Here is a 27,912-nt window from a genome sequence, read left to right as displayed (position 1 = left end):
TACTTTCGGTTTCATGTGCACGTCAGGGATGGCTGACGCAAAACTGTAGTTCCGAAGCTTTGTGCGATCCGAAGCGCAGATGTTTCGAGTCGAACGATCCGAAGCGTGATTCAAAACACCTATGTCACGTGACTACGGCTAAATGAAGCCAAAAATATCTTATATAATGTGTATCTTTGTTAATTGTTTATCTTTTGTTTTATATATATATATATATATATATATATATATATATATATATATATATATATATATATATATATATATATATATATATATATATATACATATATATATACATATATATATATATATACATATATATATACATATATATATATATATATATATATATATATATATATATATATATATATATATATATATACATATATATATATATATATATATATATATATATATACATATATATATATATATACACATATATATATATATATATATATATATACATAAATATATATACACTCTAAAAAAAAAGGCTCGTAATCATAGGGGAACCTTTTTTAGTGCTATATAGCACCAATTTTGGTGCTTCAGTGGTTCTTCAGCGGTTCTTCAGAGGTGCTATATAGCACCTTAGTCAAAGAACCGGTGAAGAACCTCTGAAGAACCGCTGAAGAACCTCTGAAGCACCAAAATTGGTGCTATATAGCACTAAAAAAAGGTTCCCCTATGATTACGAGCAAAGGACCATTTTTGGTGCAATATAGAACCTTTTTTTTTTTAGAGTGTATATATATATATATATATATATATATATATATATATATATATATATATATATATATACATATACATATACATATATATATATATATATACATATATATATATATATATAAACAATTAGCAAAGATACACATTATATAGGCAAACACAGTGCTAACATTACTGGTCAGGCAATAAATAAATAAAAATTCAGTTACAATGACAATTTGGTTATTTTTGCATGTCTCCAGGGGCTCTCTAGCTCTTAATTCATTTACTCCATTTGCTGTAGGCTATTGATTAATCATAATGTATACAATACATACAGCTTAATGGAAAAGTTTTCCTTATATTTCATTCAGGGCCAATAAAAATATAGAAGGGGCCAGCAAAATTCTGATCTACTGGCCCCAGGGGCCAGTGGGAATTTTTTTTTATGTTGAGCCCTGATTACATTATCACATTTAGCTTTATTTACCGGTATTATTTCTGAATGCAATCAAATGTGACTTATACGTGACTTACCTGGGGTTTTTTTTTCAATCAAACGATTAATTCGTTAAAATTCTTGTTGGTTAACCAGTTAAATAGCGTCCCATATATAGGCCTAGCCAGGGGCGCCGCTAAGGGGGGGAAAGTTAGGATGCTTCTAAGGGCCCACGCACTTTTGGCGCCCCCAGAGATCGGTTTTATTAGTAGTAACAGGACTAGTAGTAATGTAATAGAAATTATAAATGTATAATCTACCAAAGAGTTACAAATAAAACAAAATTATGGCTTATTTCTGCATTTCCGGCAAACCGCTCCACTCATGTACCGCTCACGCTCACCGGTAAAACAACGTTCTCTCAAATCCCGCTCTAACATAAAATTTCTCTGTACTGTAGGCTATACTTGTGTTTATTATTAAGAAACGATATTTAGCTTCATATTTAAGTTTAAATAATATAATGTTATTTTTTTATGTCATTATGTTGATTATGAAAAGTGAACAGCATGAGATGCGCAATGTGTCAGGAGACATGGAGTGGGTCAGAAATGATTTTGACCACTTCATTAAGTTTTGTTGAAAGCCGTTATTTAAAGTGAATTTTAAACTCAATTTTAATCAATGTTTCATCAGCCAATTGCCTGGTTTTAATAAATAATAAGCAAATATAGCAGACAATAGTCATGACATGGAGGCGCCGGCGCGATCACCTGCATTGCACGTGAACTGGAGCGTATCTTATAAATGAACCAAAACTCTACTACGTGCCTCACAGACATGACATATTTCTCTATAGAAAGCCTGAAATGTATATTTCAAAATGAAAAGAAATAGGCTACTCTCTGATGATGTAATCCATATGAAATGTGTATTTCTCTTTATCGCAGAGATGGCGAGTCAGTGTCGTCATTTTCATCTTTGCAGCCGACACCGACAGAAAACACTAGTTTGTTAATAAACAAAAATATTTTTGACACATTCATAATAATTTCTTTTGCCGGTTCTTTGTGGCAAGCTTTATGCGTGCGCTTGAGTGGGGAATAGGCTAATATATTACGCAAACACTCATTATGGTTTTGAATTCTCTTCAGTATTTATATTTATGTAATTAAATTAATAAAAGTGCTTAGTCGAGTAATGGCTTAAATGAACAACTACTAGTCCAGTAGAAACTTTAGTCTGGGGCAGAACTTATTTCACATATTTTTGAAGCAGCATGTCACAAAGGGCATTCTGGGCTGAGCGAGCGGAGCTTAATAGGCCAGTATTATTCAATTGCAGACAAAGATTTTTATAGCTAGATTGGCTTGTATTTTTGGTACGGTAGGGAGCCCAACCTCATATTCTTTCATAGGGCCCAAAATTGCTAGTGGCGCCCCTGGGCTTATCTATCAAATTAGTGCAAAATCAACTTTAGCAATGGTTGTAGGCCTATAGTAAATGGGTCGCGACAACTAGAAAGAAAAAAAAAGAGGGTCGCTCTTAAAAAAAGTTTCAAAACCACTGCTCTAAAGGAATACCATGGCTTTATGTTAAATAAACATATAATAATAACAATAATAATTGCATGCATATTTAAATGTTGCATTTTGCAGGTAGTTTAAGACTGGCTGCAATAATGAAAATATAACATGTTTTTGGTGAGTTTATAATTTAATAATTTTCTCATAATGTAAAATTTATTACATTATGAACATTTTATTATAATAACAATGTAAAACTTATTACATTATGTGCAGTTTTTACATATTGCTACACAAGTGATATTTGATTTGTGGAGTGAATACCACTATGATAAAAAATGCTGGGTTAAAAACAACCCAAGTTGGGTTGAAAATGGACTAACCCAGCGATTGGGTTGTTTTAAGCAAACATTTAACCCAACCGCTGGGTTGGAATGACCCAATTGCTGGGTTAGTCCATTTTCAACCCAACTTGGGTTGTTTTCAACCCAGTATTTTTTAGAGTGATTTTGTTTCCATTGGTGAAGATGAACCAAAACTCATATGAACTATTCTTTATTCACTTTACAGTTAAATTAGCACAGATATGTACATCACAGAAATGCTCTACAGTGAGGCTAACAATACGAACACAAGAGTGATGCTGTTTTTTTGTTTCAGAACCAAACAATTAAGACAATGATTACTCTATCAACCAATTACATATATTGCATATTTTTTCGATTTCCCGCCCCCGAACTTTCCCACTCGTCATTGGCTTAAAAAATATAGAGTTGAATAAATACAATTTCTCCAACCATAAAACATCATTCACAAATTAACGTTTCCACGTCCATTCAAGGATAAGTTCTGCATTTATGTCATTGTGAATATAATACACATAATGTCTGTAATTATAGGGAGCTACATGTTGTGTTTCGCCAAGCTGCAATATTTCAGATTTCTTCTCACAACATTTCTCATGCTGTAAACTCGACACACATCCATATTCACCAAGAGGACTCGGATTAATTTGGCATAAACACTGAAAGTCTCATGTCAATATCAAATATATGCCAAATACCACCACCATAGCCGCGCACGGCCAGCCGTGAAACTACAGAGAACACTAACGATGATGCAATGTCACATTTATATCGGAAATATCTCAAAGAAAACACCTAAGTTTTGTGTAACACTTAGAATGGTTAAATAGATCATATCACTACAAATTCTGATAAAATTCGCTGCAGAGCAACAAAGTCAATACAATACACTTGGTGCAGAGAGGATAAGGTAACTTTTTTGTCTTTAGAGGGGAAACTCTCACTTTAGTTCTTCTTTAAACAGACAGGGATTATATGTGGAGGTCACCAGAGTTCCAACAAAGCACACATCAATTCGTTGCTGCTCACAGGTAAACGAACAAAAAACAGGGATTTTATCTTGGTTTCGCGAGAAAAGGTTGACCATACTATCACGTCATGCTTGGTTTATTTTCTTTAAGCTCTGAGTAGGTATTTGCGTCTCCACTTGCTTCGTCTAGTCGATTGTGTTATTTCCTCGCGTGTGGGATTTGCCTGGTCTGATTGACAGCTGTCATCAGTACGTCAGACGTCACGGTGGGTGGCTCTGTCTGCGAACGTCCAGGTCCACACGCCTTCTCGTGACACACTGTGGTCATTTACTGCAGGCGCTGCGTAAAGTTTTCAGGAAACAGTCCTTTGTGAGCCGAGCTCCCGCGCTGTTGCCAGTCGCTCTCTCTGATGCCAGTGAGCCAACCAGCATCCTGAAGAAAGAGTCAGATCAGCATTAACCCTCTGGTGCTCTTCGGCCATTTCTGACCGGAACATTTAGACATTTTAAAAATCATCGGAATAATATGAAACTTGGTGACTTTTCTAGCATTATGTATGTAAACACACAAAAAAATTGGGGTCATGATTCGAGCATGCTAATTGGTCATTAAAAAAAAAGTAGCGTTCATTGTCTTCGACCATAGGAAACCATAGGAAATTAATGGGAAATCGGCAAAAACACAACATTTCTCTGAATATTTGTGTGTACAATCTACAAATCGGCTACAATGCTGAAAAAAGTACACAGCAGTAAAGAAGTGACACTCTAAAACATCAAGAGTGTGATATTGACACATCCACTCACACACACATGCACACACGCACACTGATACACACACACACACACACCTATGAAAAACTGAACCTATGAACCACATTTTGAATTTTTAAAAATCACAGCTTCATCAGAATGATATGAAACAAATTTTTCTAGCATTAGGTATGTAAACACACGAGAAAATTGAGGGCATGATTCGAGCATGCTAAGTGGTCGTAAAAAAATATACTTCCACTTGTGCTCTTCGGTCAAAAATGACCACCATATAGGAAATGAATGGGAAATCTGCAAAAACACAAATTCACAGAAAAAATATATTTCTAACAAAAAAGAACAAAAGATTTTTTAAATATATATTCAAATCCATCAAAAAAAATTAATAATTAAATGTGTTCCAAAGAGAACTAGTGAATTCTCAAGCCTCTCCATAGAGACCTGTAGTGATTACATACATGGTTGCATGATTTCATAAATAATTCCAAAAGAGGGCGATAATCTGCCTTCAAAAAAAAATATTTTGAAGGCCTAGTCTCTATTTTAACCTGAAACACTGCAATAATAAAAATAAAAAAAAAATTACAAAAAACAAATGTTGTATAATTTTAATGGCAAAAAAAGACCATAATTATTGCATAAATATAAAAAAATACCATAAAATTATCTCAAAATACAAAATTACAAAGAAAAATATATTATTGAAGAAAAATAAATTGCATTGGTTTTACTGGGGTGGAGTAAGTTTAATTTTTAGGTGTCCGGTCACTTATGACCGGGAAGACAACCCCTATTGCAACCCCTAAATGAAGAGCACCAGAGGGTTAAACTCAGGCTCTAGAAAAGAGCCAAAACAAACGTTCAGGCAAATCGTACCTGATCTTCAGATAGCTCTGTAGGTACCACCAAAACAATGTCTCCTTTCTTCAGCTCCAGTTCATCTGGGTTTGCTGCTTCAAAATCATGCATCGTTTCAACCTACGAGACAGCATAAGAACAAGACCCATTATTACATGTACATAAAAGCTCTGTTCATTTTCAGCGTGTTCATCCTAAAACGCCCCTATTTCGATTATTTCCTTTAGTGCACTGTATAATATCTCTGTGAATGTAAACATTCTGCAAAGTTGAAAAGTGCTCAATAAATAATTGTCTCCCAAAAGAAAGAATCGACTGCCTAAACGAGTCGTTTGTATTTTTAATCCCACTGCGTGACAGTTCTACGTCACTAGATAAGACATTTGCATAATGTCCGCTTATGTTGTACGGTGTCCGCCCGCGAACAACTTGACCAGTCTTCAAACACATCATTTTACTGACGACTGCTTCTCAAATCTCGGAGTTCAACACAGGATTTGCTAAATGCTTGCTCTGGAAAGATGGGTCAGTACCCAGCATGGGCATACCCACTAGGCCCTTTTTAGGGGGTTTCAGCCCCTAAAATTCTGTCCAGCCCCCCTAAAAAAATGTGTGATTAACCTTTCAAACATATGAAACTGGCGGGAGGCTTCGGCTTCGTCCTGTCTTTTAATCAGCGTATTCTTCAAACAGAGCGCGTCAGAAGCAGAGGTGTGTGCGTTGATCTGAGCCTCATTGGTCTGTCGCCGCTCGTCAATGTCAAAATATTTGAGAAAACCAATCAAATCAGAGTAGGCGGGCTTTATGTTCACAAAAGCTGCTGAGGCTGAGCGCGAATTTTAGCAGCGCGACTTGAGTAGCTAAACTAAACGTTTCATATTTGACTACTTTCTTAAGTCAGAAATGTTAAACAAATGACAAAAATATTCAGGCAAATTAATAAATTTTGTCTAATTTCACCATTTTGAATTGAAATAGGCCTATGTAATGTGATGTATAATATAATTAACAAACAAGAAATATTAACAAAGCCGTTTTCTTCAGATTAGGCATAAGATTAATAGTAATGAACGTGTGCATATTGTAAATTAATAATTCCATGTGTAGCTCTCATGTGTAGCTTTTTTCAGCTTGTATTGGGCATAAGATTAGTAATGAATGTGTGCATATTGTGAATTTATTTTGATAAATTTAGTTACCTAGATTTCCTATTAGCCTTCGAAAATGATTCATAAAACATATAAATATCAGTTAAACATATGTTTACTTTCTTCACTGACAAAAATGGAAAAACTTTATCATTCATATCTGCCCACTGACATGGTTTTCAAGCTGTTGTTATCTAATTTTCTGGCGTACAGAACATTTTAAAATGCACATATGTAGATCATAGAAATCAAAATTTTCTCGAGGGGCCATGCCCCCGAAACGAAATAATACGCATACTAATAAGCTACTAGTTAATAGTGAGAATTGGACCCTAAACTAAAGTCTTACCATTTTTTTTCCATACCCTCACTGGGGGCTGAGCCCCCCTAATATGAAAATCATAGAATCGCCCCTGGTACCCAGTTTATCTCCTCAGAAGCTCAACCTGTAAGTATGATTCATTACTGATGTATATATTTTCTACTGGGTGTTCAAAATACATCGTTTTGTGTTTTATATTGTGTAGGATTGAAATGGGTACTGCAGTCCAAATTCAGAATATTGGAGATTGTTGTTTCCCCTGCCCCTTCATCCTTACACTCCACGCTTAGTGACACGCAACAGTCGAGCGAGCGCAATTGACAATGAAAGCCACACTATACGTTGATGAGTTGATTTATCCGCGTTTTAATATGCTCCCATTCATAGAGATTTTTAGATGGATGCCAAGGCTTTGTAGGTCGGGTAGAATCTGCGATCTCTGACCCGGTTTGTTCGCTGGCTTCCATGGCTGTAATACGCTGTGTTTTCCGGCAGCTGGCAACCCGGGGTGTCGAAATACTATTGGGTAAACCGGCAGCGAGCGATTTCGCATGGACCAAAACAAAAACACCCATTCCGACACGGAGCGCACATTTTAAAGTAGAATAACTGGCTGTAGCATTGTTTTGAGAAACAACATATTTCCTACATATCTGCAAGCATATTATGGTATTTTTATGCTTTAGTAAAGTGAAAAACTTACATGTAGCACCTTTAAGGCTATAGCTACCTTATTTTTAAGGTAGAAGCGGGCTTGGTCATTTTTAACTTGATTGTGCAAGGCTTCCAGTTGTACAGAAATATTTTTTGTCATTTTTTTATCTATTCTAATCATAAACACGCTGATTTGTAGCACAAATAGTTGTACCGTTTACTGCACCTTGTTATTATTTTAGTTATAGTGGTTAATGAATAGGAAGTCTTGCACATTAAAAGTAAGGTGAATATGGGCAAAAATATTTCCTGACCATGTGTTATTTAGGCGTGTAATTAAAGCTGCAATATGCAAAACATTTTCAGTAAAATATCCAAAAACCACTAGGCCAGTGTTATCTATTTTGTTCAATTGAGTACTTACAATATCCCAAATAATATTAATCTGTTACATTTATATAGCGCTTTTCTAGGCACTCAAATCGCTTTACATAGAAGGGGGGAATCTCCTCATCCACCACTAATGTGCAGCACCACCTGGATGATGCGACGGCAGCCATATTGCGCCAGAACGCCCACCACACACCAGCTGATTAGTGGAGAGGAGACAGAGTGATGAAGCCAATCGTGTATATATATATATGGGGATGATTAGGAGGCCGTGATGGACAGGGTCCAATGAGCAAATTTGGCCATGATGCCGGGGTTACACCCCTACTCTTTATCGAAGGACATCCTGGGATTTTTAATGACCACAGAGTCAGGACCTCGGTTTAATGTCTCATCCGAAGGACGGTGCTTGTTACAGTATAGTGTCCCCATCACTACACTGGGGCGTTAGGACCCACACAGACCTCAGGGTGAGCGCCCCCTGCTGGCCTCACTAACACCTCCACCAGCAGAAGCCTAGTTTTCCCAGTTGGTCTCTCATCCAGGTACTGACCAGGCTCAGCCCTGCTTAGCTTCAGTGGGAAACCAGCCTTGGGCTACAGGGTGATATGGCTGCTGGGTAATGTTTCCAACTATTTGTAAATCGTGAGAAAATTGCTATTTTAACCAAGGAACTGGGACGTGTGAGGGAGTCGCCTGTCGCCTGTTCAGCTTTTATTTTGCAGAAACGCTTTTTAACACGCTTTTTTAACAATCGCTCCAGCGGCCTTGCTCAGCTCCACAACACTTGGTCCTGCTCTGCTTCATTCTACAGTAACGTTAATAATCACATCCATGAACATGATTTATGCCCGAGTCCTATCCCGATTCTTTCCCATCGGCTGTGAGGTGAAGACCACATGTCCCAAGATTCTGCGCTCAAACTTGGAGTCATCGAACTACGCCTTTGTTTTGAATAGGCGACCTCTAGCGGATGGAAAACTTACATAGTGCAGCTTTAACAGGATAATGTACACTCAACCGGTCATTATTCCAAAATAAATGTATGATGACACATCGCTTTCTTCAATGGTGTTTGCTTTATATTCACCTTGAAAATGTATCCAAGAGGCATTCCAGAGATGTCTTTGGTTGTCTGGCATTCTCCGATCACCCCGTTGTCAATGGATGCTATTGGAGATGTGATATCACCATCACGGTCATCATCACCCTCATTGCTAGAGGCGGGCTCGATAACAACAGAAGGGATGGGCATCTTCTCCTGAGGTGAGGCAAACAAATAGCATCACTCAAGTGACTAACCTAAAGGTAAGATTTGTAAGTATATTTTTGACTTGACACAATTACATAATACACATGAAACAAATCACACATACTTTATCCAACAAATGTAATAATTTGAATAAAAGAAAAATAGGTAACGCTTTACAATAAGGTCTCATTTGTTAACATTAGTTAACATGAACTAACTGCGAACAATACTTCTACAGCATTTATTAATCTTCACATTCATTTCAACATTTGTACAGCGAGGTATCTGTTGACTATGCACTGTGAACGAACAATGCAATTTTATTTTCATTAATATTAACAAAGATTATTAAGTTATGTAAAAATAGGTTGTTCATGTTAGTTTATGCTAGCTAATGCGTTAACTTCAGACTGTCCTCCAAAAAGACTCTACAGGTTGTTTTTCAAGCAGCTTATTACGACATTTATTTACGTTTTAAAGTCATGCGCCCTCTAGCTGGCGTACAAATATTGACAGTGTCGTGTTACGTCTGTCGTCATGAAATGACGTATGACTGTCGATCAAAACGCGTGTTCATTTAAATGCAATGTGTTGACTTTTTACCACAATTTGTCATATTTCCATTTAGCAAAAAATCTTTTTTTTATTAACAACTACATACACCCCACCCCTAAACCTACCCAGTGATTTATAGCGCATATACACTTTATGAGCACATGCGTTCCCTGGGATCGAATCCACGATTGCATGATCACATGATGTTGTTTTTGCAATGCTCTACCAATTGAGCTACGCAAAACCCGAAATATGATGGAAATAAAAGGGAACAATGCATTAAAATGAAAGTGTCCTGTTGTTGATAGGGGCGCAACTTTAGTAAACGCTCCAATGGGTCGTATTTCAGGGAAGTGACAGACGACCTATATAGGCGACGGCGTATTGGTTGGAGGACATGTTGCTTAACTTATTAAGACCTTACCGAAAAAGAATTGACATTTCACATATCGAGTTACAAAATAAAACCTCAGCAGAACAGATGTGTTTTAAAGCATTATGATTATAATTCTAAGTATCAGTGAGTTTTAAAGTGCAGTCCAGAATGGCCACATAAAGAAACCAGGGTCTTGTCAATGTTCTGCATACCAAAGTGCAGAATCACAGGTGAATATCTACCTCCACTTTCCCATTGTCTGCAGCACCCTCCTTACTGGTTTCATCCCCTGGTTGGGGCTCAACATTATCAGGAGCATCTGCTGGTTTGGGCTCAATATTTTCAGGAACTTCTCCTGGTTGGGTCTCAACCTTATCTGGTTCGTCTGTTGGTTGGGTCTCAACCTTATCTGGTTCGTCTCTTGGTTTGGGCTCAACATTATCTGGTTCATCTCCTGGTTTGGCTTCTAGTGAACTGGCCTCTTCCTCTGGTTTGGCATCTATAGTCTAGAAGAGGTGCCCAGGAGTGAGAGCCAGTGTTTGAACACTTAACACAAGCCACTCATGTGGATGGATACCGGGGAGGGGAGCACTCAAGAGTGTCACAATGAGGGGTGCAGGGACCAGTTTAACTTCAGAAGTTAAAACTGTCCCTGGTGTGGAATGGCAAGTCAGTTCTCAAAAAAACTGACTTGAGTTTCACCAACAGTCAAGTACTTTGGCCTGGGGGAAATGTTCAATAGACGGCATGAAGGATAGGGGGGGTCATGATTCATAGAGGATAACCACAAGTAGCATGGATGAACATTCCTCAGATCATAGTGACTATATGATCTCAATATATAAATGAATATAAATATTTGAGCCTAACTCCAGAATAACTAACATTGGACATATCAGCATGTGCATAAATACATAAATTCCAGAACCCCTTTTCAATTCAGATTCATACTGTAGATGCTAAATTGATATATTGATATATATGGTATATTGATACCTGAACATTTTTGCCCGGAGAACGGCACTTGCTTAGTCACTTTACGAGCATACAAAAAGCGAATGTGTCTGTTATGGTGATGTAAGAATGAAGTCACCATGGAAACCGAAAATGGTGATTAGAGGGATAATAATAGTCATCAGTTAAGTCACTATTTAAAGGTTCAGTAAGCAGGGGAATTGTCGGGTTATAACATCATCTCTGTTAAATTGGCTTTAGTGTGTGCGACTTTATGTGGTTCAAAACTATTGTAACATAAAAGAGCAGGGAAAAAAATAAAACATGAAATGAAAAATAAACATTAAAGGTACAATCAGATATGGCAGAAACAGTGGCAGCTAAAAACAAAGCTTTGTGTTTGGAACAAGAAGAATAATTTATGAGCTGGACGGTGTTTGTTATTGTGCTGCCAGATGTTGCAACAGCTGATTGTACCCCCAAAAAAGGTCAAATAAAACATACAAATATACAAAAAGATGGGTTAGGTTTTGATAAATGCCACAGCGCATGTTAGAAGTTTCCATCCATCAACACGTACTATTAAAATAATAATGACTTATGTGGCTACCATCCTGTTCCATTTTGTTTTCCAGGCCATCAGTTTGGTAACCACATCAAGTTAAATATGAAGCCAGATGATGATTTAATATCAGATATTTATAATATTTGAATAATTCTATGTTATAATAGCACCAGAGCCATAGAAAAAGAGAGTTGCGACACTCTTTGATCTCGCCGCCACGTGGTCACATGGTTCATGGAGCTCTCAATAGTTCCAAACAACTCCGCGCTGTCAATCTGTTTGAATAGGATTAAGCAGGACAGACAGCAGTTTCACTGTATTTGCAGCAATTTCTGGTAAATATTAACACAATATGTGCATTGACTTCGACTGGGCTTTACAGGAGCATTTTATTCTGGGGAGAGATAATGTTGATTAATGTTTTTTTGAGTGATCTGGTTATTTTATGTGGGTCATGAGTGCATGATTTAATCACGGGCATTTCTGTTGAAAATAATGACCAGTCATGTTTAATTTACCAGGAATGAGAATCCATATCGATCAAAACGTATTATAGTCTCAAAACGCTGAATGGATTTTAGTGCAAGATTACGTTTTACACGAATCTTCCCATTATCTACAAATCCTCTCATCATAACAAATAAATTGTCGAGACCATTTAAATAAAGATTTATTGTGTAGTTTAGTCAAAAATTTTTGTTTTTCATGAGACTTTGTGATTTTTCCAAATTAGCCTATTAATTTAAAGGGGCTATATGCGTTTTTCTGAAATTTAAACTCGCGACTGACACCTGTGGCCAAAAAACAGAACTGCTCTTATTTTCTGCTCGCTCTCGCAGCGGTGGTGACGTCACATCCGCAGACAGCGCGGGAAAAAAACGACCCGACAGAAAATAGGAAAAATAGGATACAGGCTTATAGGTGCACCCACTGTGAGCGGACAAGGTGTCAGTATGCTCATCAGGAGATGTTTGAGTCATAAATGGTCAAATAAAAAGGCTATTGTTACGTTTATTTTGGGGAAAAAGTTGCAAATAGCCCCTTTAACACTTAAGTACAAATAAAGTAACAAAAATAGATATTTTAATGTTATAATTGATGATCAATAAAAATTTATAAAAAAAGAGAAAAAAAAAAGAGCCAATAAGTGTTCCTCTTCCGCCATCTACTGGTTAGTGGTCATTTCTTTTATAAAATGTTGTTAACGTCCGAATGTTATTTTATGATACTCACATAAGCATACACAACAGGTGAATATAAATGAATGATTATACAGAATTTAACCCAAGAAAGAAGTTTTAAATAGTGTTTAAAAACACGGCAACCAATTTAATTAAACTCTTTTTATCCAGGCGTTATTAATATTCATTATTCATAGGCGCTATACGTTATTTCATAAATCTGGGTTGACTTCATAGAAACGCATTCGACAGAAAGATCAGAGAGACTAAAAACTGTTGAAATATGACAGATAGCTGTTGCAGTGCTGCTCATGTTATCTAACTGCAGTTAGAGTCTAACCATCTATTATATAACAATAAACATTAACTATAACACGCTTCATAAAATAACACTTTTATTAAAATGTTCCTGACAGGTCAACTAATGCCATAAAATCTCAAAATGCACATTAATTTCATCAATTTGCCAGCGAGTGTGCTTGAGATACACTGAAATGAATGGGGTTCAATGCTGGAACTATTGATTGTTTGGAAATATTGGTCGCTCCATGACACGCTTTATTTCTGCATTTCTCAGTTCCTATGGAGGTCTACGGGAATGTCGTAACTCTGTTTTTCAGCGGCTCTGAATAGCACTAGTCAGAAAGTATCTGACAATAACAGTGATTGGTTAAATAAAATAATTATTTGCATATGGCTTCATGAGACAAAACAATTTGCACAAAAACAACAACAAAAAAAACAGTAAATATTCACAGAACAATGTTAAAATAATAGCATAAAACAAAATCATTTGATCTATACAGTATTAAGACTTTGATGTTTGATCTATTAAGACTTCAATAGTTACCGGAGTCTCTTCAATGGGAGACTCTTTATCTTCAACAGTAGCCTACACACAAAGAAACGTGGTTATCAGCATCATTACACACTCATTTATTCAAATTTAAGACACATACTGCAGTGACGAGTCAACAAATGTGTCTCTGGTCATGTGAGTATCTGGCTTCCCTTCATAACCGTTAATATCATCTGTATCAGAGCCTGGGTGCTTATAATCATCTCTGAACCTAAAAACATGTTTAGAAGTAGGGATGTGGAATTTAATAATGGAAAGTCTTCGCTAATAATGGAAAGCAGTACTGGTTTCATATTCGGGAGGCAATGATCATAGAAGTGAAATTACCAGAGCCTCCTCTGTAGGGGACTCCTTCTCTGTTTCTTGGACTGGAGCAGATTCCTACATACAAATACAAATATTCATCTCTGATTTCTGTTATACTTCCAAATAACACCACCTGTTTTACTGTCATCTCTTGTATCTCATATATTATTCATCTGGACACAAATGCCAAAAGGCTGTTTCTATACAGAAAACAAGGATTTGCTAGACACAGTACGAAACCAAGCACATATGCGACAGTGCTGCATATGACTTGAGTTTATCTTATGACATTCATTATACATAAGTTATAGTTACCGGGGCTTCTTCACTGAGTTGCTCCTTTTCTATGTCCTCAACTGGGAGCTAAAGAATGGTTGAGACTTTTTCATCAACAATACAATTCTCAAGCTCAACCAAAATCTTGGTGAAAACTATGGCAATAATGTCAATTAAACACAGTATTGATATTTTAAGATCCACTCCATAACTGCTTCTGATATCCATCTTTCTTTTTTAAAATATACACTCACCTAAAGGATTATTAGGAACACCTGTTCAATTTCTCATTAATGCAATTATCTAATCAACCAATCACATGGCAGTTGCTTCAATGCATTTAGGGGTGTGGTCCTGGTCAAGACAATCTCCTGAACTCCAAACTGAATGTCAGAATGGGAAAGAAAGGTGATTTAAGCAATTTTGAGTGTGGCGTGGTTGTTGGTGCCAGACGGGCCGGTCTGAGTATTTCCCAATCTCACAACCATTTCTAGGGTTTACAAAGAATGGTGTGAAAAGGGAAAAACATCCAGTATGCGGCAGTCCTGTGGGTGAAAATGCCTTGTTGATGCGAGAGGTCAGAGGAGAATGGGCCGACTGATTCAAGCTGATAGAAGAGCAACTTTGACTGAAATAACCACTCGTTACAACCGAGGTATGCAGCAAAGCATTTGTGAAGCCACAACACACACAACCTTGAGGCGGATGGGCTACAACAGCAGAAGACCCCACCGGGTACCACTCATCTCCACTACAAATAGGAAAAAGAGGCTACAATTTGCACGAGCTCACCAAAATTGGACAGTTGAAGACTGGAAAATGTTGCCTGGTCTGATGAGTCTCGATTTCTGTTGAGACATTCAGATGGTAGAGTCAGAATTTGGCATAAACAGAATGAGAACATGGATCCATCATGCCTTGTTACCACTGTGCAGGCTGGTGGTGGTGGTGTAATGGTGTGGGGGATGTTTTCTTGACACACTTTAGGCCCCTTAGTGCCAATTGGGCATCGTTTAAATGCCACGGCCTACCTGAGCATTGTTTCTGACCATGTCCATCCCTTTATGACCACCATGTCCCCATCCTCTGATGGCTACTTCCAGCAGGATAATGCACCGTCACAAAGCTCGAACAATTTCAAATTGGTTTCTTGAACATGACAATGAGTTCACTGGACTAAAATGGCCCCCAGTCACCAGATCTCAACCCAATAGAGCATCTTTGGGATGCGGTGGAACGGGAGCTTCATGCCCTGGATGTGCATCCCACAAATCTCCATCAACTGCAAGATGCTCTACTATCAATATGGGCCAACATTTCTAAAGAATGCTTTCAGCACCTTGTTGAATCAATGCCACGTAGAATTAAGGCAGTTTTGAAGGCGAAAGGGGGTCAAACACAGTATTAGTATGGTGTTCCTAATAATCCTTTAGGTGAGTGTATGTATACTGCAAACTGATCCCAAAGCATGTGTACATTGAAAAAATAAAAAGTAAAAGGATTGGTACACTCCATAAAAAGAAAAAGAAAAGTCACAGTCAACTTGCAATAATGTGGACAAAATATATTAATATGTATACAATAAAATAAAACATCTATATTTACAATTCTCAATAACATAAAAATAAATATAATATTAATCAAAAATAAGTCCAGAAACATCTAAACAGTTTATTTTCCAAAATATACAGTGTTTTAAAATATAAAAGGTAATATGGTCAACATGCAGGCATTGTGTTTTGAATTTTTTTGAGAGGTTTTAAGGCACATACCTCCGCCTGCTCAGCTGTCTCAGTCTCAGCACACACTGGAGACTCCACAGTGCTCTTTATAAACAACAGTACACAATCAATGGCTACAGCTCCTTTCGGATCATTTTGATGTGTATTTTTACATGTAGCCAAAAACATTGAGGATTGTATCATGACAACAATGGCAATAATAACTTTTATGCACTAGGGGTGTAACGGTACAGTTATGCGCGGAACATACAAATCCGAGTTTCCACACGAACACATTAAGTATTCTGACCATTTTATCACGAAATTCAATGATAAATGGGTGATTCTTAGACTATGGGCACTTTTATGTTCTTTGGTCATAGTTTTAATTTTGGACAAATTCCTTTTTCTTCGTCAAGGTTACAATTAAACCACCTTAAAATTGTTTTACCACCTTTCTATTATGATTTTTTCATAATTTTCAACCTCCTTATAGACGTCAAAATCCCTGTTTTCTCCATGTCGCACACCCATACTTTTTAACTTCAACAATGAAAATACAGTTTAAAAATAAAACTTATCTGGGAACTATGAATGCACCTGAATTAAGCACTAGTAAAATAATTAAGATACATTATAATGTTTGATGTGAGACCACTATCAATATTACTTTTTATACAAAATATAGCTGTCGCACAGTATTGGTGTAATTTCCACCACAACACAGTAATGTCCCTTTAAAATTTTTGTGTGAAAGATTGTTTAGGTGGTTTCTAATATTCAGTGACATCAGAGCACATGTTGGACATGGAGGGAATTAAACTTTTCATCAACAACAACTGAAGAAAAATCAAGCTAAATATAGCTTGAACAGTTCATATATTTATTCTACTTAATTTCCAAATATGCTGTACCTTCAAAGGTGTTTTTAAAAAGCTAAACATTTTAAGTTAAATAAGAGTATTTTGAATACATGAAATGCTAAGTATTAATTCAAAGCTAATCAGTGATGCTATCTTTCATTTTTTCACAAAAAAACTACAGAAATGTCATTTCCACCACAGAGGGCAGTGTGGTGGAAATGACATTCATGATTACAAAGTACAATTGATATGGATTGCCAGAGTAGATTTGTGAATTTTTATATTATAATATATTACAATACTTTTTATATTATCAATGGTTTGTATTCACGTTTATTAATTGTCATTTCCATAAACACCGTAATTTCCATCGCCACACACATTTTTAAAAATTACTTAAAAAGTTCTCATCACACATTAAAAATGTATCCAAAATGTATGAGATCGTGCTCTACTTAATATGAAAATTCAAGTTATTTATTTTCTAATAAGCTCTTACCCAAACCAATATTAAATGTCAGCGTGTGGCAGTTGTACGGTTCAGCATTTGGTCCTTAAGACAGTTCATTTATCTCATTGACAAATGTATAATTATTGTACATTGTGGACAAACTGGTAAAACTAGTTACAAAAATTATCTTAAACAATTCTTGAGTGGCATTAGTTATTCTATTTTTAAATAATAGCTGTTTATTGAAATGTGGTGGAAACTACATTTGTTCGTTGCGGCTCGGAAAAAATGTAAAATAATAAAAATGTCTCTAAGTTTGTCCTCTTACAGACCTTAAAACTACACAAATTATTTAAACTTATGAGACTGTGTTAGGGGACTTTTGAAAAAAAAAAATTTTTTATTCAACTTCACATGGCTAAAAGTGCCCCTAGTTGAAGAAACGCCCAAATGCTGCGCAAGTGAACACGATCATCTCTTCCTTGTCAAAGAATAAACATGAATAAACATCTGATGTTGAGGATACATTACAACTTACTTAAACGTATCATATGTCATGTAATCGCTCCATCAGTGTTTCAACAGCGGAAAGACGTCAATAAAACAGCTTGAAAACAATGTCTCAGAAGTCATTCAGTGTCCACAGCTGTTAGTTCACTAGAGAAATCAACTCTTTCACTAAATATATGACCTATATAATATCAGCCTATATATTCATTATATTCTACTGAACATGTTAGTGATATCTTGATTATTTAATGTATGTTTAAATAAACCTGTCATGAAAATGACAGCCACTGTGTATAAATGATTAGGCCTATATTTCAACAACGAATTGGAGTAAAATACATCATTTAATTAGATTTAGAAGTTATTGCAAAAACATGTTTGCATACAATGTGTCACTTGAGTGTTGATTATCTTAATTATTATTAGTTTACAGCATTATCTTTAAGAAACTTTTAGTTATAATTGAATTCAATTTGTTCAGTAAACCAGTCGAATATAAATACATTTTATATTTAGTTTTCTCTCCCTTGCTGTACCAAACCGTGACTTCAAAACGAGGTACATACCGAACCATCAGTTTTGTGTACCGTTACACCCCTATAATGCACTGATGTAAGATGTTGATGATGAAGATGTTAACAAGACTGATGCTGTGATGAAAATCAGTGTTGGGGAAAGTTACTTTGAAAAGTAATGCATTACAATATTGCGTTACTCTCTTAAAAAGTAACTAATTGAGTTAGTTACTTTTTAAGAAAAGTAATGCGTTACGTTACTTTTTCTCACCTGGGCTGGGCTTGTTTTTGTTTTTGTTTATAACAAAGAAGTTATATTTTTGTGCAACGGTAAAGACCTCTTCATACCAAAATTGAAATAATAAGCCCCAGGCTGAGGTAAAAATGCAAATTGACGCATGAACAGTAGAGGGCGCAGCTCTGCTGCCATTCTGGATAATGGAAGAATAGGATGCAGGAGAAAAAAGTTTTACCAATAAAAACAAAAAATCTAGTAATTTTCATCATCAAAGGTCAGCACCAACACATTGATAAACTAAATATAAAGGTAGATTATGCATAAAAATTGTGGTTTTATTTAACATTTAATTATTGGAGGTTTGCATAGTACTCTGATTTTGCATTTGACTGATTTTATTCATTTTGAGGTGTACAGAATCTTTATTGTGCAAGTGAGATAAATAAATGCTCACATTTAGTCTAAAACTACAATAACCATCATGTTCACACACAACGCACTTATTTTTCTCAACATGGGGGCAGGAGAGCTGTCAGACAAATGAATTTTAAAAAGTAACTTGCGTTACTTTTTTGAAAAAGTAACTCAGATAATTTGTTGTAAATTTGAAAAGTAATGCGTTACTTTACTAGTTGCTTGGAAAAAGTAATATTATTACGTAACTCAAGTTACTTGTAATGCGTTAGCCCCAACACTGATGAAAATAGTATCAATATATTGAAGACGACGACGACTATGATGAGGATGATAACCGTAACATTGAAAAGCATTGATGTAAAATCTTGACAATGGTGTTGATGATGATGGCGATGACATTATTTCTGATGACGTTTAGAGTTTGCCGCTGTGTCACTCACTGTGGCTGTCTCTGCAGGGGGGCTTGAAGTGGGAATCTCTGCTGGTTGTGTGTCTGTCGGAGGAGTGGTGACCGGACCCTCAACACCCTCAGGTACTGAGGCTGGGGGTGCTTCACCTTCTCCTTCAGCTACATCACCCTCTGGGGCTTCAGACTTTATATACATTTACACAAAGACAATAAGAAACACTGCCCAATGACACCTTCACCACTGGACCAGTATCACAACCCATAAGTTAAAAACACTTTCACAGTTCCATCAGTTATATAGACTTTGCAACAAGCAATGACAGATGCAATCACACTTTGAGGCACCACAATCTTGGGAGAGCAACAAAATGATACAAAAGTGAAAAATAAAAAGTACCACAAAAAATAACAATATTACAAAGAAACATTTATGGAACATTCCCAGGGGCGTAGTTTGCGGGTGGGATGGGGGGGGACCAAAACAAGCAAGTACAACCATTCCCCCCGCCCCAAATATTTATAGCCATAGAATCAAGCTATTAATAATTATATACATCGCACGTTCAGAGCTTTTCTAAGCACCAAGTTCCCACACAAACTGAAGGGACAAACTATCTGCACAATATGACTGAACTGCCTGGTTTATTGAGTTGTACGCGAATCACCGTATAATCTGGACATGTTCACCAGTGCGCTCCAAAAGTGTGATAGGATTTTCCGTTCATATCGCGACGCTGATGATAAAATGTGCTATCCATTTGAATTCTATTAAGAATTTGCCGCTTGGCAATCCTATGGGGAAAGTCAAACATGATCTACAACAGCCACATAAACTAAAAGAGCTGCTGAAAAGAGGAGAAAACATCCTCCAGCACCATAAACTAGAACGCTACTCATGACCACACACACTAGAATCATCACGTTCTGTTGTATTTTTGACTAACTTTACTAAATTTACAATATATAATCTAAGGGAATAGATTTTTCACTAAAGATGTATATTACAACTGTGGCATGTTGTAGCTATAGCTTCTAAGTGTGTGTGTTGCTATTTTTCATTACAAATGCTATAGATAAAAAGGAAATAAAAAGTTTAACATTGGCCTGGTAATGAGAAGTCATAAATGGTCTTAACTCCGTATTGTAACAAACGCTATAGTTAAACAATTACAAGAACTGTTGCTTTTTCTTAAGGCCAAGTACATGTTAGAATCAATAGGACCTTCTTGAATTATTGACTAAGCGATTGATTTTCCTCAAAAATGTGTTCTGCTAATAATGACAGATATTAGCTAAACCTGGCTTTCAGATATTTACACATTTTTATACATTTTCAAAATAAGAACATTTTAAGTGCAGTTAGTTTGACCTATGATAGCACTTTAATTTAGAAAATTCAGTCAAACTGATAAGTTTTTAGGTGCTTAAATAAAATTAAATACATCATATCCTATGTAAACAAGTAATTGTTAACTAGGCTATTACTTTTTTGCAGCTGTTATCAATGCATGTGTGGATGATACCACAAAAGAACATGTTGCAAAAACAAATAAATGAATAAATATATCTCATGAGGAAGCATGCCCCGGGACCCCGCCAAACGGTTCACAATTCACCCCCCAATGTTCAGACCAAAACTACGCCCTTAAACATACCTATTGATGCTCATTGAGTATGAGGAGTTATTTCTGGGATGGTACAAAAGACTGTCAACTTACCATCGCATCAAAGTCGGCCACAAATGTTGGGACTGATGCATCCTAAAGAGCAACAGAGAGAATAAAGGGATAGAGGTGAGCAAATTTACTTGTATGAAATCTGAAACATATTACCAGCTAGGATAGACTGGAGATTATTTTGTTCAAAATTCCTGTGAGAACTGCTTATATGGATCTTTCAGGGAACAGGAATTAGTAGGGTTCATCACAGCATTCGATATAAATCAGCATTAGGTACAGCAGGGCCACAATTAACTTTAACACCAGGTTCTGCATGTTCATTGTAAAATTAGTGTCATCATTTGTGAAAATAGTTTAATTTGTGACTAGTTAAAATCACTTAAATGGACCAATTAGTGTCATTTGTTTCACATGATGAGATCCATAATATCTATATAATAGATATTTCTTAAACTACGAGATACAATTTTTACAAAACAACTAATTCTGATTTTATAAACAGATTATGTGAAAATCTATATACTTTTTCAGGACCTTTAAGTGGCAAACTAAAAGTACTGCAAAACTACTAGCACAATAATTCATAATGATATGAATTCTCTTTTAATCTATTGAAAAGCAAACTTTCTAAGCTCTGATTTACCTTAGAGAATCCATTAAAAGCCTTGTTGGACACCTAAACCGAATTAAATAAGTAATTAGCATGTAAACCATCAAGGACATGTATTTTAATTGCAAAGACTTGGAAAACTGCAAATTCTACTTGAACTTAGCAAAACCAACAAGCAAGCAAAGGAGAGAGAGGAGAACAGGTCTTGGGGCTGTGGACTGTGGGAGGGGTTCCAGGGTCCGAAGGGTTTTGTAGCAGGAAAATAGTACTTCATCTGCAGGCAGGAAAGGAGGGGAGTATTCTTGCTGTAGTCTACTCTACACTAAGCTAAGAGTGGCAGGAAGTCAGGTACCTCTTCCAGCTCTGTATCTATTTCTTGGTATAACTTTCCGTATCTCCGATTTGCAACTTCATCTTCGGACAGGTCTGAGTTCTCTGGCTCTTTGTGAACGACCTGGTCCTCTGGAATGGTACCTTTTGGATTAGTGGGGTGTTTTGGCCCAGGCAGGGAGGCAAAGGGGTCTTGAGGTGGAACAGTCTCACCTGGCCAGCCTGCTGTGAAGTTTCCTTGGCCATCAGAAGAGAAGAAGCCACTGCTATCGCTCACCTCTTGCCAGGAGCCTTTACTTGAGTTCTCAGAGTCTGCAGCTGGCGCAGGAAAGGCTGCCCACTGGGCAAACCCATTGGCAGGTCCAGTTTTGTCATCAAAGACATCAGAGGCTTTTCCTTCATGACCGGTCTCCTTTGTGTCAGTGGATTCCCAACTCCCTGCCCACTCCTGGGAGTTCTCATTGGTAAATGGATCCCCGCTGCTTTCTTTGACAAAAGGATCAGATGTGATCTCATTAGCAAATGGGTCCTGGTTGCCCCCAGTAGCAAAAGGGTCTGATGTGAATTCAGCGTCAAAGGGGTCTGCTGCCCACTGTCCTTCGCCTCTTGACTGGGTCTCTGCAAATGGATCGGAATCAAACTCACTTTTTGGGCTCTCTGTTGTTAACCCCTCAGCACCGAAAATATCACTGCCTGTTGTAGCAAAAGGATCACTCCCAGAAAAGCCACTGGGGTCTTGGTCTGAGGTGGTAAACGGATCGTTTCCAGTGCCAAATGGGTCGTCCCCTGAAGCGGCAAAAGGATCATTCCCTGTACCAAATGGATCATTACCTTCAGGGCCAAATGGGTCAGAACTTGGAGTAGTTTCGAGAACATTTTGAGGTGTTGTTGCTCCTGCTTTGGTTAGGTCTGAAAGCAGCTCCAAGCCTTTATTTTCAAGCTCTGAGACACATGGTGCTGCTTCAGGCTGATCCCAGTTGGCTGCAAATGCATCAGCACCAAACACAGAGTCAGCAGGGGTAATCTGCTCGGGGAGACTATCAGATGTGTCCCAGTCTGCAAAGCCCTTTTGGGCCACAGTGACTTGTTCTGGTGCCACAACTGAATTGTCATTCTCTGCAGATTCAAGTTCATCGTCTGCACTGACCCACCCACTGTTCTGTCCCGGGACATCACCCCATTCTTCAGCAGTCTCGTACTCTGACCCGGATCCATCTAAATCAACCTGGCTAGACAGGCCCCACCTGGAACTATCTCCCTCTACTCCCTCCATGGCATCCTGAATCTCCTGACCAAACTCATCTGTAAATATGATTCCAGGCATTGGTTGCAAGCTCACTGTCTCCTCTGCCCCCCTCTCCTCTGATCCGCAACCTGCCTTTTCTTCTGCCCATTCCACTTGATTTGTAGCCCAGTCTGTCTGACCTTCCTCTACACCCTCCTGCCCCTGTCCTGGATGCTGTTGCTTGGCCTCGCCACCCCCCACAGCACAAGGATCACAGTCTGGGTTTGGCTCAGGATAGTTTTCCGTATCCCAGGCTCTAACCTCATCTGTGGCCACTTCTTCCTGCGGCTCTGAAGCTGCCTCTGTAGGCCATCCATCGGCAGGTGGCCAGCCCTGCCCATCCATTGCAGGTTGAGCATTTTCAGATTCCTCTGTACCCGTAGTTGCAGAAGAACCAAAGTCAGCTGCCCAGTTGGCAGTGAAGCCAGCATCTGCAGCCTGATCAGGGGGAAAAAATGTATCAAGTTGTTAATGTCCAAAAAAAGTCTCTAACAAATGAGGGGCAAAAGAAGACTTAAAGAATCTGAGACTATTTTGATTGAGAACTAGAGTACATGGATTTGTGTAAATTGTGATGTCACACTGGAGAAATGGCAGACAGATTTCTGTAACTGAAATCATTTCATTTGTAACAGTAATGAATAAATGAACATTTAAGTTATCTTCTCTAGAAAGCTGGAGGTTAATTCTGCCATGAACTTTAATTACATTTGCAATTGCTTTCGACTTAGACAGTCTCATCAGTCATTACTTACAGGCTCTGCAGGCTGAGCAGCATTTCCCTAGAAATGAACAAAGATATCAAAGGCATTTGCTGTCAAATTCATGCTCGACAGGAGCAATTGTAAGCTTGTCATGAAAATACATCTTCACATGTCAGTCCAAATTTATCGTTTCAAAAAGAATACAAATCTAGGCCACTTCTTTTGACATAGAGACAGGATTCTGTCACCAAGTTACTAATAGCACCAAGATTTCCAAGATCAGTACACATAGATCAAAGAGCACAAGCAAAGGAAGCAGACTCACCGTCCAAAGATCCCATGGTAGTGTCTGTGAGAGAAAAATGTGTAAGGATTTAAGCTCTATTTCCATACTATTTCCAACATTTATTATTATTTTTATCAATATAAACAGAGAAATTATTGCTAAGCCTTTTAATTTGACCTGTCTCCCATTTGTAATACGATAAAGCAGATTGTGAAGAAGAACCTGAGATATGGGTGATTGGGTCTGCCCGATAGGTGTACTGGCATCAGGCTTGAACGGATCAAAATCCATGTCCAGGAGAGATTCTCCAGGTTTCTCATTTGGCTAAAGTAAGAACATAATATAAAATTAACTTACTATTAAATAAGATAACATGCTGCTCAATGACATTGGTTTACTCCCAACTCCTCGTTCTACATAGTACCATTAAAGTAAGCCTCCAGTGAATGTTCACACACCTGTGGTGATGTAACACTGATTTCTGGAAAGCCTCCATCAAACAGGTCGATTATCTGCTCTTGTTGGAGCTCCTTGGTTGGAGTAGCTTTTGGAGGAGGTGGTTTTGGAGGTCCCATCTTGAACTGAGATGAAGAGATACCATATTTGCCTTTGAACGTCACAAATCAAAACCTCACAGGAGAATAGTTGCGCTGCACATCATGAATGATCTGCAAACATTCTAGTGGCATATTCATGTTGAAAGCATTGTGTCTTGGAGGTGTTTCAGGCCCTACCTGTGAAGGTGATTTGGGTCGAGGTGGGCCGGGAGATGTGGGCCTTAGTGTGTGGTTAGGGCTGCCAGCTGGGCTGCTGTCCGGGCTCTCATCATCAGGAGGGGTAGGAGTCCTGGCTAATCGCAGGGGCCCCGAGTCACTGTCAACACACACACAAACTACATGACCACTAAGAACACCATCTTGACAATTCATTATGACTTCTTTAAGATCAGAGTGGATATTTCTAAGAAGGACAGCCTGCAACCAAGAGGCTTCACTATGTCCTTTGCGATGTTACCTGAAACGTCCAATTTTCCATTGTGTATAAGTACTGAACCATTAACGTATCATTACAATCAGCTTTGCAGATCACCTGCTGTTCACTTTGAATGAATCAATTCAAAGGGTTAGTTCACCCAAAAATGAAAATTATCCCATGATTTACTCATCCTCAAGCCATCCTAGGTGTATATGACTTTCTTCTTTCAGACGAACACAATCAGAGATTTAGTTTATAACGTTTTAAATATGCATATTTTTCTTTTATGATGCATTTTTTTGGGCTTCAAAATCACAACCCCTATTCACTACCATTATAAAGCTTGGAAGAGTAATTATATTTTTTAAATATATATATTGAGATTGTGTTAGTCTTAAAGAACATACACTATATTGCCAAAAGTATTGGGACACCCCTCCAAATCATTGAATTTAGGTGTTTCAATCACTTCAAAGGCCACAGGTGTATAAAATCAAGCACTAGGCATGCAGACGCTTCTACAAACATTTGTGAAAGAATGGGCCGCTCTCAGGAGCTCAGAGATCTCAAGCGTGGTACCGTGATTGGTTGCAACCTGTGCAATAAGTCCATTCGTGAAATTTCATCACTACTAAATATTCAACGCTCAACTATTAGTGGTGTTATAACGAAGTGGAAGCAATTGGGAAAAACAGCAACTCAGCCACGAAGTGGTAGGCCACGTAAAATCACAGAGCGGGGTCAGCGCATGCTGAGGGTCACAGTGCGCAGAAGTCGCCAACTTTCTGCAGATCAATAGCTACAGACCTCCAAACTTCTGTGGCCTTCAGATTAGCTCAAGAACAGTGTGTAGAGAGCTTCATGGAATGGTGCTTTTGGCAATATAGTGTATATACACCTGCACCTAGGACGGCTTGAAGGTGAGTAAATCATGGGATGATTTTCATTTTTTAGTGAACTATCCCTTTAAGGTAAAGCAAGGGGGGCAGTTTTAGAATCACTAAAAAGCAATAGTTACAGATAAATAACAAGTAGGGTGTTTTGTAAATTACAAGCAAGGATGAAACATGTTTCAGCATAATTGCCCCTAAATGTTCCTGACACCACCCATCACCAACCAGAAAACTAAACACAATCATCATTTGCCTCAAGCACAGTGCTGTTGATCTATGGGGATACTCTGCACTACAAATCTATTTTGTTTACAGGACGACATGTACTTACTCTAAAGTGTTCTTTCACTAAAGCAATTATTTTTCTTACTAAACAAGAACACTTTAGAGGAAGTAAATCTCCAATGCCTACACAGTAGTCTATGCTATTTCACTTACCGTTTCGCTCTGTAACAGGAAAAACACAAACAGAGCCAAACCGTATAAATGTTTGATTACAAGTATTAAAAGCTATTATGACAAGATTCTTGTTTTTTTGGTCATCTTCCAAGGTGGTAACAAATATAAAACGTCATGAAATCAAAACTTTTCAACCTTTGTCTCTTACGTAGAACGATCAGATCCATCATTGAATAAGTGCATTCTGTGCAGGGAAGTTGAAAACCATTCCTTACCTGGGTGCTCCTTGAATCGTGAACATTTTGTCGGCGTGCTGCTCAGCGAGCTTATTCATCACTTCATACAGCTTATGACAGAGCTAGAGCCAAAACATAGAGAAAGAAAGAAATGGATACAAATACTTATGAGAAGAACTCCCACACAATTACTTATCCTGGGCAGCCATAATAAACACTTAATGCTCAAATGATTTCATAAAGGTTTTCTCAACGTGAAATAAAGGGAAAGAAATGCTTCCCACTCCTTCAATAAAAGTAAAAGTAGAGCATAGAGAGATGCATTAACCTATGTGCTGATAACACTGACACAAACATAACAGACCTTTGCAGTAGCTTTTGTGCAGAGCTGCACTGTACACCCCTTCTGGCGATAAAAGTCTTTAACAATGCACTGGTGCCCACTGACGGCCACATGCTGTGTCTAATAATAAACACATTATACCAGGCATTTCCCTACTAAAACAGTGTGAACCCAGAATGACAGATAAATTGTCCAGAGACTGTGTGGATCTAAAGAGGCAAATATCAGCACTTATTAATGTCTCTAAGACTTGTTGTATAATCAAGGAAATGCAATTACCCCGCCTCCTTGTTTACTGTAGATGCCTTTATGTTACACATATTTGGCCAATGTATTAAAAAATAATACATTGTATACAATGGTGTTATTTTAATCTTGAAGAAATGCCTTATACTGCATTGACAGAGATGTACAATAATTGTTAGTTATGTATGTGTGTGTGTGCCTACCCATTAGAAGGAGCAGCAGAAGTGTGTGTGTTTATGTGAAGCGGCAACCTCCCCCAGTTTCTCTTGAAGTCAATACGGAAGTGACTTAAACTGCAATTCATTGACTGGC

The 27,912-nt window shown here is 37.6% G+C and overlaps 1 protein-coding gene across 4 annotated transcripts in view; it reads right to left on the bottom strand.

Moving 5' to 3' along the window:
• Window positions 1–3,224: 3,224 nt before the first annotated feature.
• amph (amphiphysin) overlaps window positions 3,225–27,912 on the bottom strand; it is a 61,555-nt gene continuing 36,867 nt past the window's right edge. Inside the window, exons 9-26 of one of the 4 annotated variants that reach the window (XM_079819619.1) lie at window positions 27,051–27,133; window positions 25,243–25,381; window positions 24,967–25,089; window positions 24,731–24,832; window positions 24,548–24,571; window positions 24,274–24,300; window positions 22,256–23,956; window positions 21,937–21,969; window positions 21,333–21,374; window positions 19,646–19,798; window positions 16,263–16,316; window positions 14,530–14,577; window positions 14,236–14,289; window positions 13,900–13,941; window positions 10,592–10,855; window positions 9,257–9,427; window positions 5,671–5,772; window positions 3,225–4,453 (exon numbers count right to left, since the gene is read on the bottom strand). In XM_079819619.1, coding sequence (XP_079675745.1) covers window positions 4,349–4,453; window positions 5,671–5,772; window positions 9,257–9,427; window positions 10,592–10,855; window positions 13,900–13,941; window positions 14,236–14,289; window positions 14,530–14,577; window positions 16,263–16,316; window positions 19,646–19,798; window positions 21,333–21,374; window positions 21,937–21,969; window positions 22,256–23,956; window positions 24,274–24,300; window positions 24,548–24,571; window positions 24,731–24,832; window positions 24,967–25,089; window positions 25,243–25,381; window positions 27,051–27,133 — 3,267 coding nt within the window. In that variant the 3' untranslated portion in view covers window positions 3,225–4,348. The remainder of the gene's footprint in view (window positions 4,454–5,670; window positions 5,773–9,256; window positions 9,428–10,591; window positions 10,856–13,899; window positions 13,942–14,235; window positions 14,290–14,529; window positions 14,578–16,262; window positions 16,317–19,645; window positions 19,799–21,332; window positions 21,375–21,936; window positions 21,970–22,255; window positions 23,957–24,273; window positions 24,301–24,547; window positions 24,572–24,730; window positions 24,833–24,966; window positions 25,090–25,242; window positions 25,382–27,050; window positions 27,134–27,912) is intronic. The other 3 variants (XM_079819621.1, XM_079819622.1, XM_079819620.1) reach the window with 3 other exon arrangements.

This window comes from Gobio gobio, assembly GCF_949357685.1.
Source record: "Gobio gobio genome assembly, chromosome: 6".
NCBI lineage: Eukaryota > Metazoa > Chordata > Actinopteri > Cypriniformes > Gobionidae > Gobio > Gobio gobio.
This window is presented reverse-complemented; position numbering and strand designations above follow the sequence as displayed.